This window comes from Chlorocebus sabaeus, chromosome 12 (assembly GCF_047675955.1).
Source record: "Chlorocebus sabaeus isolate Y175 chromosome 12, mChlSab1.0.hap1, whole genome shotgun sequence".
Taxonomy (NCBI): domain Eukaryota; kingdom Metazoa; phylum Chordata; class Mammalia; order Primates; family Cercopithecidae; genus Chlorocebus; species Chlorocebus sabaeus.
Window position 1 is genome coordinate 64,522,618 of NC_132915.1, and position 19,624 is coordinate 64,542,241.

The 19,624-nt window shown below is 50.5% G+C and overlaps 2 protein-coding genes across 2 annotated transcripts; both read right to left on the bottom strand.

Moving 5' to 3' along the window:
* Nucleotides 1-2,476: 2,476 nt before the first annotated feature.
* Nucleotides 2,477-5,152, bottom strand: LOC103219207 (olfactory receptor 13C7-like). The gene has a single exon (XM_007968773.3). The coding sequence runs from the start codon at nucleotides 5,150-5,152 to the stop codon at nucleotides 4,166-4,168; it is 987 nt and encodes a 328-aa protein (XP_007966964.2). The 3' UTR covers nucleotides 2,477-4,165.
* Nucleotides 5,153-14,995: 9,843 nt separating this feature from the next.
* On the bottom strand, nucleotides 14,996-15,934 carry LOC103219206 (olfactory receptor 13J1). Its single transcript, XM_007968771.3, has one exon. The coding sequence runs from the start codon at nucleotides 15,932-15,934 to the stop codon at nucleotides 14,996-14,998; it is 939 nt and encodes a 312-aa protein (XP_007966962.2).
* Nucleotides 15,935-19,624: the final 3,690 nt, after the last annotated feature.

Sequence of the window (19,624 nt, forward strand, 5' to 3'; positions counted from 1 at the left end):
AGAATGTAACTTCTGTTTTGAGCCCCCATTTTTCCTGAGTGCCAGAAAAGATCTTTTGTCTATTCGGGATTCCTTCTCTTCCCATGAGGGTCATAGCTGAGTTCTGAGGGTCTTACATAATGCCACGAAGTTGGGAGAGCATTCTTACTGATCACCAGTGTCCATACTTCATCCATCCCTGAGATTTCCATCGTTCCATCTGGTCCCCAGTCAGAGGTCCAGACAGTTCATCTGGGATGCAGAGAGATTTCTTGTTCTCATTTGCATAACCCTCTCAGTCCTAAGGTTCTCTCTGCCACTTCTGGGCCATATGTGGAGAACTGTGAAGTTGTCTGAGGCCTTGGCTATGCAGACACGCCTTGAAGCCATTTCTGTTCTGGGTTTTCACAAGGCATGAGTTGCTGCATCTTTTAAAACCTGCAAATCTATCTTGGTCTGAGATGTGGGGCTCGGGGACCCTCCCTTTTGGTACCCTCTGTGTCAGTATTCTCACTACATTCTCTCCCCTTCTCTCTTCTTTCCCCCTTTTGTTAATATTGGAGGTGAGGAAGCCTTACTTAATGTTTTCTCCTGAATCTTTTTTTTTTTTTTTTTTTTTTTTTTGAGACAGAGGTTTGCTCTTATTGCCCAGGCTGGAGTGCAATAGTGCGATCTCAGCTCACTGCAACCTCTGCCTCCCGGGTTCAAGCGATTCTCCTGCCTCAGCCTCCCGAGTAACTGGGATTAGAGGTATGTGCCACCATGCTCAGCTAATTTTTGTATTTTTAGTAGAGATGGGGTTTCTCCATGTTGGTCAGGCTGCTCTCGAACTCCTGACCTCAGGTGATCCTCCTGCCTCAGCCTCCCAAAGTGCCGGGATTACAGTCGTGAGCCATTGCGCCCGACCTAGCCCGAATATTTTATTTATGCCTTAAGCCTTTTCTGTTCCCTTCAGGACCTAGGCTTTTGAACCCCAAAAGCCAGGAAAACATGCCTTTGTTATCTGCTTTCTGCAATCACATCTCTTCCATGGGGCACTGAGCAGAGAATGGTGTGGCCAAGTAAGTAGTGAGAAGCAGTGAGGGGATATGAGCTACGTGTCTGTTCCTATTTTAGAAAATACTGTTCCTACATCAGAAATACCACATTAAGATGTATAGAGCCATGTCACTGGGATGCTTGAACCCATATAGCTGGGATTCTGGATGGAGTCGGCAGAGTACAGAAAGCTCTGAAGTGGGAGATGGAGCTGGGGTGCATCCCACCCAGTGAGGAGGGGTCATAAGGGGCATCCTGGAAGAGGGACATTTGAACTAGGATTAACTGAGTTGCCATGATGCCAAGATAATGGGAGAGTGTTCTTTGTGGTCACCAGTGTCCATATGGCATCCCTCCCCTGAGATTTTCATCATTCCATGTGGTCTTCAGTCAGTAAAGCTCTTAGAACACTTGTATAGTGCCTAGTCTGGTATGTGATGTGGTCCAACATATGTTAGCTTAAGGTCACCAAGTGTTTGGACATGGAGAGGGAACAGCAAGAGGGCATGCAGAGGCAGGAAAGACTGATATTTACTCTGGGCACTGAATAGTTCAGTGTGCCTGGGCCGGTGCACGTGCACATGCTTTTGTGTGTGGAGTGGGATAGTGGAGGTAAGCAGTCAATGGTGTGGTCGGATAGGCAAGTGGAGGTTGGGTCTTTAGTCTATGGGAAATGAGGAGCCATTGGAGAGATTTAAGCAGGAGAGTAACATGATCAGATTGGAGTTTTGATGGCTGGGGCAGAGGATGGACTTTGGGAGACCTTGGAGGACAAAGTACAGTGACACAGCTATTGGAACATTTGAGAGAGAAATGGTGAAGCCTTCTTAACGCAATGTCGGTGGAAAGGAAGGGACTCTTTAGGACTTGGTGACTGGATGTGTGGTGCGGTGAGGTATGAGAGAGCCTAGGATGATGGTAATATTCTGATTGGGGGTGGTGGTGCCATTCCCTGCGATGGTGACACCACTTTGGGTCGGGGGACGATGAGCTCCACTTTGGACAGTTTGAGGTGCATGTGGGATTCCCGGAGGGAAAGGGGCCAGCAATATGACAGTGCTGGACGTAGCTGCTGAACCAGGCCTGTCTCCAGGCTTCCAAAATGGGGATCCTTGGTTGTCTCCTGACCTGTCTCAGTGGGAGAGATCCCAAGATTCAAACAGCCCTCCCTTGCCTTGAATACAGGGCTGTGGCTGGCAGATATGGCTGCACCCTTGCACATATCTGTACATACGACTGGACTGAGACTTCTAAGCACCTGCAGCTGCCTGGGGCATGTTCAGCAGCACAGGGCTCAATCCCCACAGGGTGATGTTCTGAAGGCTTCTGAGTGACAATTCAGTCCTGCAAACCTTCCACAGGGAACGTGCTGTGGGAGCTACAGAGATGAGCCAGACCTGACTGAATCCTGCCCTGAAGGAGCTCACACGGTGGTGAAGTGTCATGAATGCGAGTTAGATGGGACAAGTGTGAAGTGGAAGATCTGACAAAGTGCTGTAGGATGTAAAGAGAACGATCTTAAAGTGCAATGGGAAAGGATGCATGAAAGAGATGATGTCTAACCTGGCTTTGAAAACTAGTCCCAGGTATCATCAGAGAACAGCACAATACATGCAAGGGTACAAAGACGTGGGGGTGCGGCAGTACAGATAGTGTAGCGAGTGGACAGCCATGTGAAGGGTGTAGTGGAAAATCAGGCTGAAGAAGCAGGTGGGGGCAGATTCTGGAGGGCCTTGAGGACTCAACTGAAGAATTTGGACTTAATGGTAATGGGAGCTGTCAAAAGTCCTTGATCAGAAAAGTGATGAATCAATCCGGGTTTGACCAAAGTAACAGAACCACTATGAGTGATAAAAACACGAGAACTTTACAGTCACGGGAGCAGTTGGAGAAATCTGTGCAAAACTGTTAACCTCTGCGTTTGGTGTTGGGCCTGAAGCTGTTACAGCTCAGCTGGGCTAGCAGTTAGGAAAGAAGGCTGAGTGTGAAGTGAGGGGCAGTAAGGGCACACTATAATCCAGGAGGACAAACGAACCTGTGCATGGCCCTTGTGCCTTCAATCTCAGTGACTGGTGACCTGCAGGAGAAGCTGGCACCTTTGCCATGGAGCTTGCACTTGGTCCAGCACTCAGCACAGTGGAAGGAAGTGTCCTGGTGGGGACTGGACAGGCTGTGCTAACGGGGAGCCAGCAGATTAGCGACATGTGAGTGCCCTCACTGTGTCTGGTGCTGTTCCATTTTTTCTTTCTTTCTTTCTTTTTTTTTTGGAGACGGAGTCTTGCTCTGTCACCCAGGCTGGAGTGCAGTGGCGGCATCTCAGCTCACTGCAACCTCCATTTCCCAAGTTCAGGCAATCCTGTGTAGTAGCTGGGACTACAGGTGCACCACCACACCCGGCTAATTTTTTGTATTTTTAGTAGAGGCAGGGTTTCATCATGTTGCTCAGGCTGGTCTCGAACTCCTGGCCTCAGGTGATCTGCCCACCTCGGTCTCCCAAAGTGCTGGGATTACAGGCATGAGCCACCACACCTGGCCCACTTTTGCCTTCCAAATCTCATGCAAACTTCTCTGTGGCCAACACTAACCCAGACCCTCTAACCTAGTTTGGTTGACTCAGTATAAAGCTACCACAAGTGAGCTGACCAGAGCTTTCTTGGGATGATTAACCTGGCAGCAACCTGTGAAGGATAGATGGTCAGGATAAAGAAAACCAAACCTCCAATAGCTCTTGGGTTGACACTGTCAGCTGGTGTGGTAGTCATTAGGCCATTCACAAATCTCTCTGTCCCTCTCTTTTGCCGTCCAGACACACGATAGCGTGCTTCTCCCCCTTCACAATAGGTGTGGTCCTGTGCCTTCCTGTTGCCATTGTGTTGACCACTGAAATGTAGGTGGAGGCAACACACCCACTTCTGAGTAGAAGCTTTAAGAGTCTGTGCAGGCTTTGTTACTTTCCCTTTTCCTTTTGTCATGGTGACCAGCAATGTTCCCAATGGTAGCTGCTTTGTCATCCTGAATCTCAGAGGGGTGAAGACCATGATGTGGAGCAGAAGCCCCACCAGCCTCTGGTGGACCTGCAGCAGGAGCAAGAAACAAACCTTAATGGCTTTAAGCCTCTGAAGGTTTGAGGTCATGACCACAGCACAACCTAGCCTATGCTGGCTGACAGGGGCAGAGGGCAGCAGTAGCAGTGGGATGCTTTCCTGGAGAGCAGACCTCCTCTCAGCAGAGCTAGGACAGCAGTTTTCACCTCTGCGCTCCTCAGGCTGTAGATGATGGGGTTCAGTGAGAGCGTCACAACCCCATAGAGCAATGCGACAATCTTATCCATGTTGGGGTCCTTGGCCTTGAGTTTGAAGTACATGAAGGAGATTGTCCCATAAAAAACCACCACCATTGTGAGGTGGGCTGAGCAGGTGGAGAAGGCTTTGTGCCAGCCTGCAGCAGAGGGTACCCTAAGGATGGTGACCAGTATGAAAAGGTAAGACAGGCAGATGAGCAAGAGGGGGGCCAGTGTCAGGACAGCTGTGGCCACCATTAATGCCAGCGCATTGAGGGAGATGTCCCCACAGGCCAGTTTTAGCACTGCCAAGATCTCACAGAAGAAGTGGTTGATGAGGTTGTGGCCACAGAAGGGGAGGCGCCAGACAAGGATGGACTGTAGCAGTGAGTTGGCAAAGCCAGTCCCCCAGCTCAGCACTGCCATCCGCATGCAGGTCTGCCCACTCATGAGCTCTGGGTACCTAAGTGGCTGGCAGATAGCCACATAATGGTCATATGCCATCACAGCCAGCAGTAGGCACTCTGTTGATCCCAGCACCAGGGTCAGGTACATCTGCAGGGCACAGCCAGGGAAGGAGATGGTCCTCTGGGTTTTCAGGAAGTTGACTAGCATGAGAGGCACAAAGGGGGAGGTACCACAGATGTCCATGAGGGAGAGGTTGCTGAGAAAGAAGTACATGGGGTTGTGCAGGTGAGGGTGCAGCACATTCAGCCCTATGAGGAGGGCATTCCCCAGCACATTCATGGAGTAGATGCCCAGGCAGAACACAGACAGGAGCACCTCCAGGTTACAGTGCTGGTGTGGCCCCAGCAGGACATATTCTGTCACAGCTGTCTGGTTTGCCCCTTTCATCTCATTCTCTCTCCTTTTCCATCTGGACCACCCAGCTTTTTGGAAAAAGCTCCAAGTGGCCTGGGAGCCCAGTGACCTGATGTCTGAGCTGCAGCAGGTCAGCCTCCCTCTCTGTAATTTAGTTTCACCATCTGTATAATGAGGGAGTTGGACTTCAGATCTGCATGCTGGCCTTCTCAGTGCTGCAGTTCTGCGGACATCACTGAGGGGAGGATGGGGCACATTCTAGTTCCCTAGGTTCCTCTCTGCTTTCCCCAGGATGGGGTCAGAGGAGACAACAGAGAAGGATTCATGTTTAAAATGATCCTTTGGAATCCAAAGTGTTTTTGGCCATTAACGGGAAGCAACTTTTCTACATTACGGCTTCATATGACCAAGTTATGGCCATAGAATTTCAGATTTATCCATCCACTAAATATTAAGTACCTATTCTATGCTAGGTATCAGGTGCTGGGGCTATAGCAATAAGGAAAATAAGTGGACAAAAGGATTCCACACCTGTCACAGGCGCTGCCCCATTCCCTGAGTCAAGTGAGATGAGCTCCGGAAGGCAGGTGGGTAATGGATGACGCTCACCTAGTGTTCCTTTGGGCCATGAAGATCAAATATTTCAACCCCACAGGATGTGTAAGCTTGATTTCTGGTCATCTCTCCTTAAGGAATCATGGACCATTCATTAATTTTTTTAAAAGGACACATAAGAACATACATGTCTCAATAGAGTTACTGGTCACAGGATTGAACTCTGGTCATGAAAGCCAGGTGACTTACTTTCTGGCTTCCATATTGCTTTGTAGGAGAAATGATACAATGATGTCACACGAGGAGGGAAGCCAGACATGAATCTGGTGGAGGTGCGGTCAGTCGTGACCAGCTCTGCAAAGGAAGCAGTGGGCGAGGCTGTGGTCTCTCCCAGGTGACCTCCATCGCCATGCAGCGCTGCTCTCACTTCTCGGGAAAGACAAGCGTCAGGTATTCATAGGAGGAAGCCCAGGTGTCCCCAGAGAACAGTAGTCTTGTTAGGACTGGAAAACCGTCTTATGGCCAGGTGGTCCCTGGTCTGAAGGAAAAATAGGAGCTGAGTGTGAACTTTTATCACTCAGAAGATATAATCCACCTCTCCCCACCCGCTCCTGGATTGGTTGTGAGGACAGTGCTTTGCAACAGCGATGGAGCCTTGTCTGTCCTTCCAGGCTAGATTTCTTTTTTCTCTTATTCCTCTTGTTTCGTTTTATCCACCATTTGTCGAGTTGCAGGGCTCACCCTTTCCTGAAGAAATCATCTCTTTTCCTAGCTCTGCACCTGTGTCCTAGATGGAGGCATGTCTTTCCTCCCATCCCCAGTGGGGGGTGTTCCGCCTATTCTCCAGAGCCCAGTGCTGCACCGTCTCTTTTCCTTCCACTCCTTCCCCTTGCTGTTACCTGCTCCCGTCTTGTGCTCCCACCGCCCTTGGCCATCCCTCCATGTCATTGTGTGCTGTGTGGTGCACCTGTCTTCCCTACTACACCTTAAAGTCAGGAGTCTGCCTCCTTCCTACCAGCACCTCACGCAGCAAGTGCTGCGAACTGCAGGCACCTGACAGAGAGCGAATGCATGACTCCAAAACCCAGCTTTGCCTCCTGGCTGTAGCTCAGACCAGCTGTGTGATACTGACCAAGACACTTGACCTCTCTGAGACTCAGCTTCCTCCTTGAAGACTGGGATGCTTTGTAGCTCAGAGGAAACATACACCTGAAGGTGCTGCCCCGGGGGTGCAATGACCTGTCACTGAGGCTGGATGGAGGACGGCATCCATTGTCAGCTACAGGTGTCTGCTCCATCTGTACTAGCCACCTCCTGGACAAAGGCTCCAGTGTCCTCCATGACACCAGCTTTCTCCAGAGCCTGTGCAGGTTTCCTTCCTCTACCCTGAATCAGGGTGATTCTTTTTTTGTTTTGTTTTTTGAGGCAAAGTCTGGCTGTGTCGCCCAGGCTGGAGTACAGTGGCGTGGTCTCGGCTCACTGCAAGCTCCACCTCCTGGGTTCACACCATTCTCCTGCCTCAGCCTCTCGAATAGCTGGGACTACAGGCGCCCGCCACCACACCCAGCTAATTTTTTGTATTTTTAGTAGAAATGGAGTTTCACTGTGTTCGCCAGGATGGCCTAGATCTCCTGACCTTGTGATCCACCCGCCTTGGCCTCCCAAAGTGCCGGAATTACAGGCGTGAGCCACCGCACCCGGTCAATCAGGGTGATTCTTAAAGGACAGTTTCAGGAACATACAGGGGGCACTTGGGTAATCTTGGTCAGTAACTGACCTTTAACTATGATCCACGTGAACATCTATAGTTAGGGTTTTTCTTGGCGAGGCTTGGCAAAAAGTAAAGAATTCCCCAAGTGTGAAGCCTCATTCATTCACTCATTCAACAAATAGTTATTGAGCACCTACTATGTGTTAGGCCCTGGGCTACATACTGGGAATACAGCAGAGGCAGACCTGGCTCCTGCCCTCATGGAATTTGTAGTCATTCATTTACTCACTCGGTGACTTTGGACACCTCCCCTCCTCTCTCCGGGCTTTAGATCTCTGAGATTCTCTCTGCGTCTGGGATGTAAAGACAAAGTAAAGCCTGAAATCTGGAAAGCAGAACTGTAAGATCTTTGTTTTTGATGGGTGTGTTGTTACAGAAAGAACTATGTTCATCTCAAATTCTGACGGTGGACACAGATGTGGGGGTTTCCAGCAGGTGAAGGGTGGGAAACCACCTGACTGCATTTTTCTTCATCACTCACACCTTTAACAGTAAGACCAAGTGGGCATGGCAGAGGCTTTTGCGGGCTTTTGTGTGTAGGCTGTGGCCCATCCTCCTGCCTTGCCTCCACCGCATCCCTCACGCACAACTGCTGCAGCCTCACCAGGCCACTCCCCGTCTTTTGGACAAAGCCTGCGTGCTCCAGTCCCGTCCCTCTTCTTGGGCAGTTTCTTCAGGCTGGAGTGCCTTTCTTTTCTACTCATCCTTCAAGGCTCAGTTCACACACCACTGTCTCACGCAGCCTTCTCTCAGATGGCTTCATACAAACTGACTACCCGGACAACAGGATGGTCACATAGCTATTAGCAGAGTTTACATTCATTTTGCCTTCATTATAGTTCCTTTTTCTTGTCTATCTCTCTCTGACTAGACTATGAGCTATTGCAGAAAGGGCTGTGTCCTTCATCACTGTCACCCTCCAGTGACCTGCAGCCAGGAGGTGTCAGTGATTGCCATTTGAGTTGAACTGTTTATTGACATCCCGTGTTGTCCTGCCAAAAATCCCAATCCTAGGAATGGTGGTTTGCACCTGTGCACCCAGCTACTCAGAAGGCTGAGGTGGGAGGAGCATTGAGCCCAGGAATTCGAGGTTACAGTGAACTATGACAATGCCACTGCTCTCCAGCCTGGGCAACAGAGTGAGTCCCTTTCTCTAAAAAAGCAAAGAATGCTGAACCCAAGGTCTTGCCTCAAAATCCATTCCCCCTTCCGCCTCCAACACATATACCGCAACAGAATGATGCAGCTATTGTGATTGCTAGGAGAAGGGCTTTGGGGGGTGCCAGTCTCCTATTTGCAGAAACACCCGCTCTTTCTGAAGAGCTACGTCAGTAACATGGTGGATTTTCCTCAACTTAAGAGTCTGATCGTAACACATTCATGGAAACTAGAACCAGCACACGAAACCATTGGCTTATGGCCCTAAGGAAATAACTCTGTGTCCAGAAAATGCCATTTTACCATGTTGCCAACAGCTTTGCCTGTAACATGGGCACAGGCTGGGACATCAGAGAGGAGCTGGTTCCCTTGGTGGGTGGGTTGGGATGGGCTAAATTATGTCACAGTAACGTACAACCTCGTCATTTTAGTGGCTAGCATGACAAAGTTTTATTTCTCATGCTACATGTCTACTGTGGCTTTCCAGGTGGCTCAGAGTTCTCAGAGCCGCTGGCAGATGGAGGCTCCACCCTGTGGGACGTCACCAGTGGTTATGGCTGGGGAAGGACACACTGGAGCCCCTCGTACCAGTTCACTGCTCTGAGCCACAAGACACATTTGTCATATCTGCCCACAGCCCACTGGCCCTGTGACATCCTACCACCTGCCCAGAAGGAAGAGAACCAGAATTACTGCTGAGCAGCCCCTCTGCGTGTGGGTGCAACGGCGTCTTACGACTCTCAGAAAGCTACTCTAGCGGCCATCTACCAGTGTCACGCAGTGTCATGCTCGCTCATGGCCTGGAAGATCAGAGTCGCAGAGGGATAGGACCTGGGGTGTCTCTGAAAATAACTGCCTGGTTTCACTCCCCAGTTTTACGTCTCTTACGAGGCAGAGTGATGCCTAGAATGAGCCCTGGACTGGGAGGGCGGGTCCCAGGTTTGAATCGGGGCCTTCGTTCCTCCTCTGCTGTATGACTTTGGTCAGATTTCTCCTTCTGAGAAGTGGAGCCAATTAGGCGATCTCTGGTACGCTGTAATCTCTGAAACATTTCCTCATATGTTTCCAGCAACTTCCAACCTAAGGTCTGATAGACCCAGGGTTACTCTGCAAGCTAACTGTCATATCAGTCTCATTGTCTGGTAAATCTAATTTTAACCACTTAATACTTATTTTAGGCTTCACAAATTATTTTAAAAGAAAAGAAAGGGGCATAATAAGAAGAAGGCTTCAGTTACAATTTCCCCGAAGAGCCTGGATCCGGGATTCCTGCTTCACTGCTTCCTGGCTGTGTGGCAGAGAAGATGAGGATGGCCCTGGAGTCAGACAGGACCAGGGTCCAAGCCCCAGGTCTTCCACTTGTTAACAATGTTCTCAGCCTCAGCTTCCTTACCTGTACCATGGAGATGGCAGCACCTCCTTGTGGGCTTGTTTTAAGGATCCAGTGAGAGGAAGCACGCAAAGCTCTTAGAACGGAGCCTGGCACTGGTAAATAGTCAGTGAGCGGTAGATGGTATTATTACCATCCTGTCCCTGTCCCCCAGCAAATATTTTGGCTTTTAAATGTTTTAAATGATTTCATGAGAATAAGCAATGGGTCAGATGAATTCTCCTTACCTCCCACCTACTGGCCATGGCCTAAATGTCTGTAGGGAGCTGGAGCCAGGTGAGGGGAGCTGAGGTTTGGGAAGTGCCGAGTTCATTACCAGCAAGTGCACGGTTCCCCCTACCTCGCCCTGCCACTGCCTCCCAAGACCTGCCCCTTGTTCCCCTGCCACGTAGACAGTCTGCTTGCTCCCTGCTCTAAGGGAACTCACGGTCCCTGTCCAATTTAAAGTTCAAACTCTGCAACTACACAAAGGTGCAGGCTTGGCAGCTGTGGGACCTGGGTTTCAGAGACTCCAGGTTCCTCAGCCTGCCCCAGGAGGGCCCTGCTGAGGTGAAGTGGGCATAGGAGAGAGAGTGAACAGAGAATCTGAAGACTGGGTCACGTTGCAGTTCTGCCCCTTGGATGCCATAGGCTCCAGGCCCATGAGCCCGACTTCACTAGGCCTGGGTGTCTGGGTTGTAGAATGGGGTGTCTCCTTCCAGGATTGCCGTACGGACCTGGATTCATCGAAGCTTAAAGTAAATTGCTTTGTAAGGTAGGAGACACCAAGTACAGGCGAGGGACTTTGTTAGGTCAGGGAAGTTTTTACAGATTTCTTTATTCCTGTTCCCTTCCCTCCCCTTCCTGTCCTTTCACAATAAAGAATAACAACTTGACACAGCTTAGAGACTAAAAGTCATCCTTCAATAAGAAGTTGCAAAGTTTCCTATGATGCTATGATTTGTCTTCTGGATTTTTTATCAAGAACATAGGTCGAAGTAAAAAATGGAAAGGTTGTTACTGTTTATTTTCTATCTGCTTATAGTATATTGTCCTCTTGCTGCCCCCATGGATACCCTGAACTCAGCAGGTCGAAGAAAAACTCACCATCTCCCCACTTCCCCCATCTACTGTGCTCATCCTCCCCACTCAGTGTCTCAGTCCACCCCAAATAAATCAGAAACCCAGGACCAACCTACGGTCCTCACTCTTCCTCCTCCACCTCTATAATCCCAAATATCTCTCCCAAATAGTATTTTACACATATATACAGTTGACCCTAGAATAACATCGATTTGAACAACATGAACTCACTTATACTTGTATTTTTCAAATAATATATTGGGAATTTTTTTGAGATTTGCTACAATTTGAAAAAACTTTCGGATGAACCGCCACCCCTGAGACAGCAAGACTAGCCCCTCTTCTTCCTCCTCCTCCTCCACCTACTCAACGTGATGTTGACAATGATGAAGACTTTTATGATGATCCACTTTCGTTTAATAGATAGGAAATCTATTCCTCTTCCTTATGATTTTCTTAATAACATTCTATTTTCTCTAGCTGTATTGTAAGAATGCAGCACATAAAACATATAACATACAAATTATGTGTTAATCGACTTTTTATATTATTGATAAGGCTTCCAGTCAACGGTAAGCTATTAGTAGTTAAGATTTGGGGGAGTCGAAAGTTATACATGGATTTTTTTTTACTATGAGGAGAGTTGGCTCCCCTCACTCCCGTGTTGTTCAGGGGTTAACTGTAATCCCAAAAATTGTATCTCTAGCTCCCAAATACTATTTTGCATCTATATCTATCTCCCCAATATTTCTTGGGGCCACCCTCTCCTTTACTGCCCAGCTGGCTCAGGCCTCACTGAGGGACTGGGTGACTGCAGCAGCTTCCTGCAGCAGCTTCCTCCCATCCCTGCCCTCAGGAGGAAGCCTTTCTCATCTGTCCTGTAGTATGGGCAAGGTGGTCTTCCATATACCATTATTTTTTAAGTTCAAAGTCATGGTCATCATAGAAATATTGGACAATATTACAAATAATAATTTAAAAACCAGTATTTATCTGTAACCCTGTCACCCAAAGGAAACAACTGTTAGTTAATATTTGGTCATCATTTTCCAGTATTTCCTAGATACCCACTTATTCAGAGATCTGTAAGAAAAATATTTAAAAAGTTAAAATTGAGATCATACTAAAATACAGTGTTATGTGTTCTGTTTCCTATTAGTTACATTATGAGCATTACCCATTATCGTATACCCTTCAAAAAATAAGATTCCTGGGCAGGCATGGTGGTTCATGCCTGTAATCCCAGCACTTTGGGAGACTGAACTGGGAGGATCAGTTGAGCCTAGGAGTTCAAGACCAGCGTGGGCAACATAGAGAGACCTTGTCTCTATTAAAAATAAATTAGCTGGGCGTGGTGGTGCATGCATGTAGTTCCAGCTCCTCAGATGGCTGAGGTGGGAGAATTGCTTGGGCCCAGGTAGTTGAGGCTGCAGTGAGCCAAGATTGTACCACTGCATTCCAGCCTGGATAACAAGTGAGACCCTGTCTTGAAAAAAAAAAAAAAAAAAAAAAAAGATTATTGATGGCTGCATCACATACTACCACTGGACTCCACCAGGATTTGTTTAAATATTCTTCTATGGTTGAACATTAAGATTATTACAGGTTTTTTTTTGTTACTACAAATAATGCTGTTATTAATATCCTTATGTCCAAATCTTTGTGCCCTTTATTATTTACTTAGACTAGATTCCTAGAAGTAGAGGTGTTGGGTCAAGGGGTCTGGAAGTTTTAAAGGCCCTTGATTCATATTTCCAACTTACTTTCTAGGAAGTTCATATTAAATTATCCCCATTTCCACCAGCAGTGTATGACACTGCCTACCTCACTACACAGTACCTAACAGTGGACATTGTGTTACACAAGAGAGGGAATGGTATCTAATTAGTGACCTTGCTAAAAATCAATCTGATTGTAAACCCCCAGAGCCCACAGAATAAAACCCAAACTCCTGTCATGTATGCAAGGCCCAGCAGAATGGCATGGCCACTGGCATGGCTGCTGACAACCTTCTCTCATGCGTGGTCAGACAGGCTTGGGTGTCTCTCACTCCTCCAGCTGTGCTTCTCTGTGCCTCTGTTCTGGCCAGCAGAGGAAACAGGGAGAAAGCCCTGGGAGGGGAATCATGCAGAAGCTGTGCTTACCTATAGCCGGGGGCAGGAAAGGTGGACAGCTGCTCACAGGGCAACCCCACTGCTCCCGTCGTACAGATGGTACCATAGAGGCGAGGGCAGGGCAGGGAATGGAAATACTCTGTGAATCTGGGTCAATGTCCACTGCCTGTCCACTGAGTCATCAGAAAGGAAAGCTGGAAGAGGCTGAGCACCAGGCAGGGACAGCTATGGCAGGGTCCCAGGGCATGAGGTGAGGATGGGTAGAACAAGCCCCCTCAAGTCAGGTGAGGCCTGGATCCCAGGAAAGGGGGCACTGGAAGCAGCTGCTGCTGCTGCTGCTGCTGCTGCTGGGCGGAGTGAGGTGGGAGGAATGGTGAGGCTCCAGGCTCTGGCTGGATGATTGGTGTCCCAGGGCCTGACAGGTCTGGGAATCTTGGACTTTGGGCCTTGTTTTGGTTAATACTGAGTGTCAACTTGATTGGATTGTGGGATACAAAGTATGAATCCTGGGTGTGTTCTGTGTGGGTGTTGCCAAAAGAGATTCACATGTGAGTCAGTGGGCTGGGGAAGGCAGATCCACCCTAATCTGGTGGGCACTATCTAATCAGTTTCCAGTGAATAGAAAGCAGGCAGCAAACTGTAAAAAGGAGAGACAGGCCTAGCCTCCCAGCCTACACCTTTCTCCCGTGCTGGATGTTTCCTTCCCTTGAATATTGGACTCCAAGTTCTTCAGTTTGGGGACTTGGACTGGCTCTCCTTGCTCCTCAGCTTACAGACAGCCTATTGTGGAACCTTGTGATAATGTAAGTTAATACTTAGTAAACTCCTCTTTATATATATATCTATATATATATATATCTTCTATTAGTTCTGTCCCTCTAAGAGAACCCTGACTAATACAGGCCTCATCGCTGCCTCTACTTTCACCTACCAGGGAGGCTAGGCCATTTCCGTCATCTGTGGACTCCGTCTCAGCTCTGCTCAGATTTGGGAAGAACTCCAGGCTCTGCCATTGTCACCCCTACACTGACATGTTTATATCTCTAAGACACTTGTGCAGGGCCTAGGGTTGGGCAAGGCTGGGCCTTGGGAGAGGGAAGAATCTGACACTCCCTGCTCTTGGAGTAATGCTGAAAACACAGAGGCACAGCAAGAGGAGCAAGGCAGGGTGGCTTCCTGGTGGAGGTGGTGTTTGAGCTGGGCCTGAAGGGTCGGGCAGTCAGTCCTTTTACATATGGAGTAGTGTGCTGGGGATGGGGGAGGGGGTGCTGCTTCGTGGGGAGGACCCAAGGACAGCACAGAGCTGGGCGGTGCAGGGCATGTGGGGGTCACATCTGGCTGGTGTGTGAGGCTGTGAGGAGGGAGATGGGGGGGAGGGGAGGAAGGCTGGGGAGTCAGGCAGGCAGGACCAGCTTGTGAGGGCCTCAAATGCCCCACTGAAGAGCTTCCACTTTGTCCTGAGAACAGTGGGGAGCCACCTAAGGATTTCAGTGAGAAGAGTGATACAATCACATGTGCATTTCAAAAAGATGCCCCATGAAGGAGAGATTGTAGGGAGGAACAGGACTGAAGTCTTGGGACCAGCCAGGAGGCGGGTGTGAAGGCCAGGGTGATGCTGAGAGCTGAACTATGGCAGTGGCAGGGGCAGGAGCAGAGGGTGATTTGAGGGCTGTTCTGTGGCAGAATCAGCGGGACTTGGTGCTGCCTTGCTGGGATGAAGATACCAGACTGGTAGCCCTAGCCCTGCCACGTCCTCACTGGCATTGGCATATGATGGCCTCAGCCACTAACCTGAAACCTGCATCTGTACAGAGCCCCACCCTCCCTCACCTGGAGGTCCAGCTCCTGCCCCACGCCTTCTTGGTGGCCTCCTTCACCTCCTTGTTCCTCAGGCTGTAGATGATGGGGTTCACCATGGGTGTGACCATGGCGTAGAGGACTGTGAAGACCTCATCAGAGATGTGAGCTTCCTTGCTCTTGGGCTTCATGTACATGAAGATGATGGTGCTGTAGAAAAGCAGCACCACAGCCAGGTGTGCTGAGCAGGTGGAGAAGGCTTTGCGGCGCCCAGCAGCCGAGGGCACCCTCAGGATGGTGGCCAGGATGAGCAAGTAGGACAGGCAGATGAATGCCAGGGGCACAGGCAGCAGCAGGATGGAGCCCACCAGCAGGAAGACTTCGCTGACCAATGTGTTACCACACGTCAGCTTCAGCACCGCCAGGATCTCGCAGGTGAAGTGACTGACCACGTGGTGGCCACAGAAGGGCAGCCTCATGGCAATGACTGTCTCAGTCACCGACTTGAGGAGGCAGAGGACCCAGGCAGCTCCCACCAGCAGCACACAGAGTCGGTGGCTCATGAGCATGTGGTATCTGAGTGGCTGGCAGATGGCCAGGTAGCGGTCGTAGGCCATGATAGCCAGCAGCAGGCACTCCGTGGAGCCCGTGGACAGGCTCAGACACATCTGGACGGCACAGCCAGTAAAGGAGATGGTCTTCCGGGATGACAGGAGGTGGACCAGCATCAGGGGCACAAAGGTGGACATGTAGCAGATGTCCAGGGTGGATAGGTTGCCTAGGAAGAAGTACATGGGCGTGTGCAGGTGGACATCTAGCACGCTCACTGCCACAATGGCTGTGTTCCCCAGCAGGGTCACCAGGTACATGACGGAGCACAGAGGGAAGAGCAGGTGCTCTAGGGCTGGGTAGCCAGAAAATCCTTTCAGAAAGAATGCGGACACCCCTGTTCTATTGAGCGGCTGCATGCTGCAGAGTTCTGAAGGGCTGATCCACAGTTGGGATGAAAGGAGAGAGGGTACAGGGCGCGGGGAAGCTCACAGAGCCCCTTCTGGGACGAGATGGACTGTCAGGATCTTTTCCAGCACTACCACACTTGCTCTCTGTGACGTCGGGCAATCCCTTTACCCTCTCTAGGCCTCAATTTCTCCATGTGAAAAGTGAGGATTGATTTAGATCAGCATTCTCTGAATGTTAATCAGAACATTAGTAAGCAATCTGAAAAACCAATTTGAGACAACATTTGATTAATAAAAAATAAAGCTCTTTACTGCAGGACTTCTCAGAGCCTTTAAATGCTAATGTGATCTATGACTCCCACAAAGCAATGTAGAACATGTGTACCCCAAACTTATTTGATCATGGACCCCTTTTATAGAACACCCGTTAACCTACTGCAGGTAAGTGTTCTATGAACATAGTCTGGGAAACAGTGGGCTAGATCAACAGTTCTCAAACTTTAACATGCACCAGAATCACCTGGAAAATTTCTTAAAACAGATTGTTGGGCCCCAAACCCAGTTTCTGACTCGGTGGGTCTGGGTGATGCTTCTGCTGCTGGTGCAGGTACCACACTTTGAGGAACTATTGGGCTAGATGGTCTCTGAGCAGGTGGAGATTCTCCTGGCTTTAAGGAAGCCTCTGAGCCATCGCATTTGCTATTCCCACTGTCTGGAATGTCCTCGGCCTGCAGTGGTCTGACCTGTCTCTTCAGGCCTGGTGTAGTGTCCATGAACAAAGCATACACCGTGCTGTGTGTCAGAGGGGCTGCTGACCTTGAAGGCTGTTGGTGGGCATGTTCCCCTGCCCCCTGCCCAGGGCCTGTTTCATTAGCTACCCTGTGTGGATTGGACCTTCATAATCTGCCTTCCTGTGGGTATCCCAGCTAAAATCTGATGGAGCTCTTGGCTCAGCTCCAAACCCCTCTGTTCTGTGGGCCAGAGCCAGGGTTGCTTTGACTTCATGAACTCCTAGGGTATTAGCATGGAACGTGCCCAGAGGCCAACTTGTTGGATCTCCCATTGTATAGATGGGGATGCTGAGGTCACACAACAGGTCTCTGGTGAGGTGAAGCTAGAATCCAGCCCTCCCAGCATACACCATGCTCAGAGTGGGTGTATGCCTCCATTAGGTTTCAAACAATGCTTGTTCTTTTAGCATTTTAGATGGACATCTGTGCCCCACATGCTGCCACAATCCTCTCACCAGCAAAAGAGCGTAAGTCACCTCTCTTTAGTGTTCCAGGGTATCTGGCACGGTGTCATTAATCCTATGGGACATGATGCCAAAGCCTGGGCAGAGCACAGTTCCTCTCAGTGCCTCCCTTACAGGAGACCATTTCTGTCTTTTATTCCTCCCTCACTTACTCACCCCAGAACCCGGAAGTGACTGAGGACCTACTACATGCCAGGTGGTGCCAGATGTGAGGGACCACCGAGGACAGGTGTGCTCCCAGGCTGCTGAGTGCAAACCCTTCCTAGGCAGAGAGGACCCCCAACTCTCCCATACCCAGCCTCCCCCTCCCCTGACTCCCATACCCAGCCTCGCCCTCCCCCACTCTTCCATACCCAGCCTCCCCCTCCCCCGACTCTCCTATACCCAGCCTCCCCCTCCTCCAACTCTCCCATAGCTAGCCTCACCCTCCCCCAACTCTTCCATACCCAGCCTCACTCTCCCCCCACACCCCCATACTCAGGCTCACCCTTCCCTGACTCTCCCATACCCAGCCTCACTCTCCCCCCACACCCCCATACTCAGGCTCACCCTCCCCTTACACCCCCATACCCAGCCTCACTCTCCCCCCACCCTCCCATACCCAGCCTCACCCTCCCCCCACACCCCCATACCCAGCCTCACTCTCCCCCCACCCTCCCATACCCAGCCTCACTCTCCCCCCACACCCCCATACTCAGGCTCACCCTTCCCTGACTCTCCCATACCCAGCCTCACTCTCCCCCCACACCCCATACTCAGGCTCACCCTCCCCTCACACCCCCATACCCAGCCTCACTCTCCCCCCACCCTCCCATACCCAGCCTCACCCTCCCCCCACACCCCCATACCCAGCCTCACTCTCCCCCCACCCTCCCATACCCAGCCTCATCCTCCCCCCACCTCCCATACCCAGCCTTATCCTGCTTCTGTTTGCTTCCCTCTAGTGACAGGAAGCTCATTACTCCTGTACATATTTTTCTTCCTTTCCTTCTGCTGTCAGGCTACTTGAAGGGTCACAAGTGGAGTCTCTCTAGGTCTCACTGGGCCTTCACCACTCATGAGGTTTCCAGGTGGGTTGCCCCTATGGCTACTCGTTCTTCTCCCAGAGTGTAAGTGTAGGGTTCAGAGCTTAACCCCACACATGGAGGCCCTCCCTCAGGGAGTTTGGGGGTGCCTTGCAGCAAGATCTCTGATCCAGTCCTAGGGCCTGAGAGAAAAAGTCTTGTCTCACTTGACTGTGTCCAGACTCACCATGGGCCCAGGTACATGTGAGCCACAAGTTTCCTTCAAGACTTTGGAGTTTCCAGCAGGGAAACTCTGAGGCTGGGTTCCTGGAGAGGGACCCCCATTTAACAGGGCACAAACAGAAACAAGCACTGTGCCAGGGCTAGGGTGCGACACAGAGATGGCATCATGAGGCCCCAGTGGCTGGCTCAGGCACCACTTCCTCTTTGCGTGGTTCCAGGTACTACAGTTTATTCCCAAAAGTCACAAGGAAGCATCTGCAGTGTTGGCTACCTATTGGAATATACATACAGGCCGCCACATGTGCACTCACCTACAGGAGAATGCACAAATACCTGTGTGACATACAGGTGCACAAATGTGTGCCTGTGAGTATGAGCCACACATAGGCTCACGTGTGTGCCTGTGTTGTCATTCATATGAGCGTACACACATTAGGTACTGCTCACTGTCTCTTACACATATGTGTGCACACACATATCCAGCTCCAGTAGTGCATCCCCTTGAACCCGGGCCAGGGTGCTTCAGAGGGCTGGGCAGATGCCTTTGTCCCTGGGAGGAGGCATGTGGAAACCACGGCCAGGAGGGGCAGCAGGGGCATCTCTAGGAAGGGGCAGCTCTGAGGGAAGGGAGCAAACTCTGCCTACAACGACCCAGAAGGACACGGCAGCCCAAGAGCAGGGGCAAGCCGCAAAAGACCTGGGGCCACCCGGCTCTTCCTTCTGCCCTTCAGCCAGGGGGTGGGGCCTGCGGGAGGAGGAGGAATGTGACCGATGCTGTGGACTCTGGTTCCCAAAGCAGGGCCAGGAAGCTTTGTCTGCAGAGCCCGTGATGTTCTTTCTGCCCCCACCTCCCTCCTGGCAGAATGCTACAGAAAAACCAGTTCAAATGGTACCTCCACAGGGAGCCTTCCTGTATCCTCCCCAAGGCTGCGCTGAGCCTTCTCTCCTCTTCACTCCATGGCCCTGTGTTTGGACCTCTTGGATAATGCCCACCTTTCTCTCTCACTTCTTATCTGCTTCCTATCCCAGCCAGCCTGCAGGGATGTCACCCTTCCTCTCCTCTCCCAGGTTCTGAAGGCCAAGCTGAGACTGCCAGCCTGGCCACGGCTGACTTCCTGTCTTGCTGCGATGTTCTGTGGCTAAGGCAAACTGGGAGTGAGCCGCTGGATGCCAAACACGGGCTGGTCCCTGCCTAGG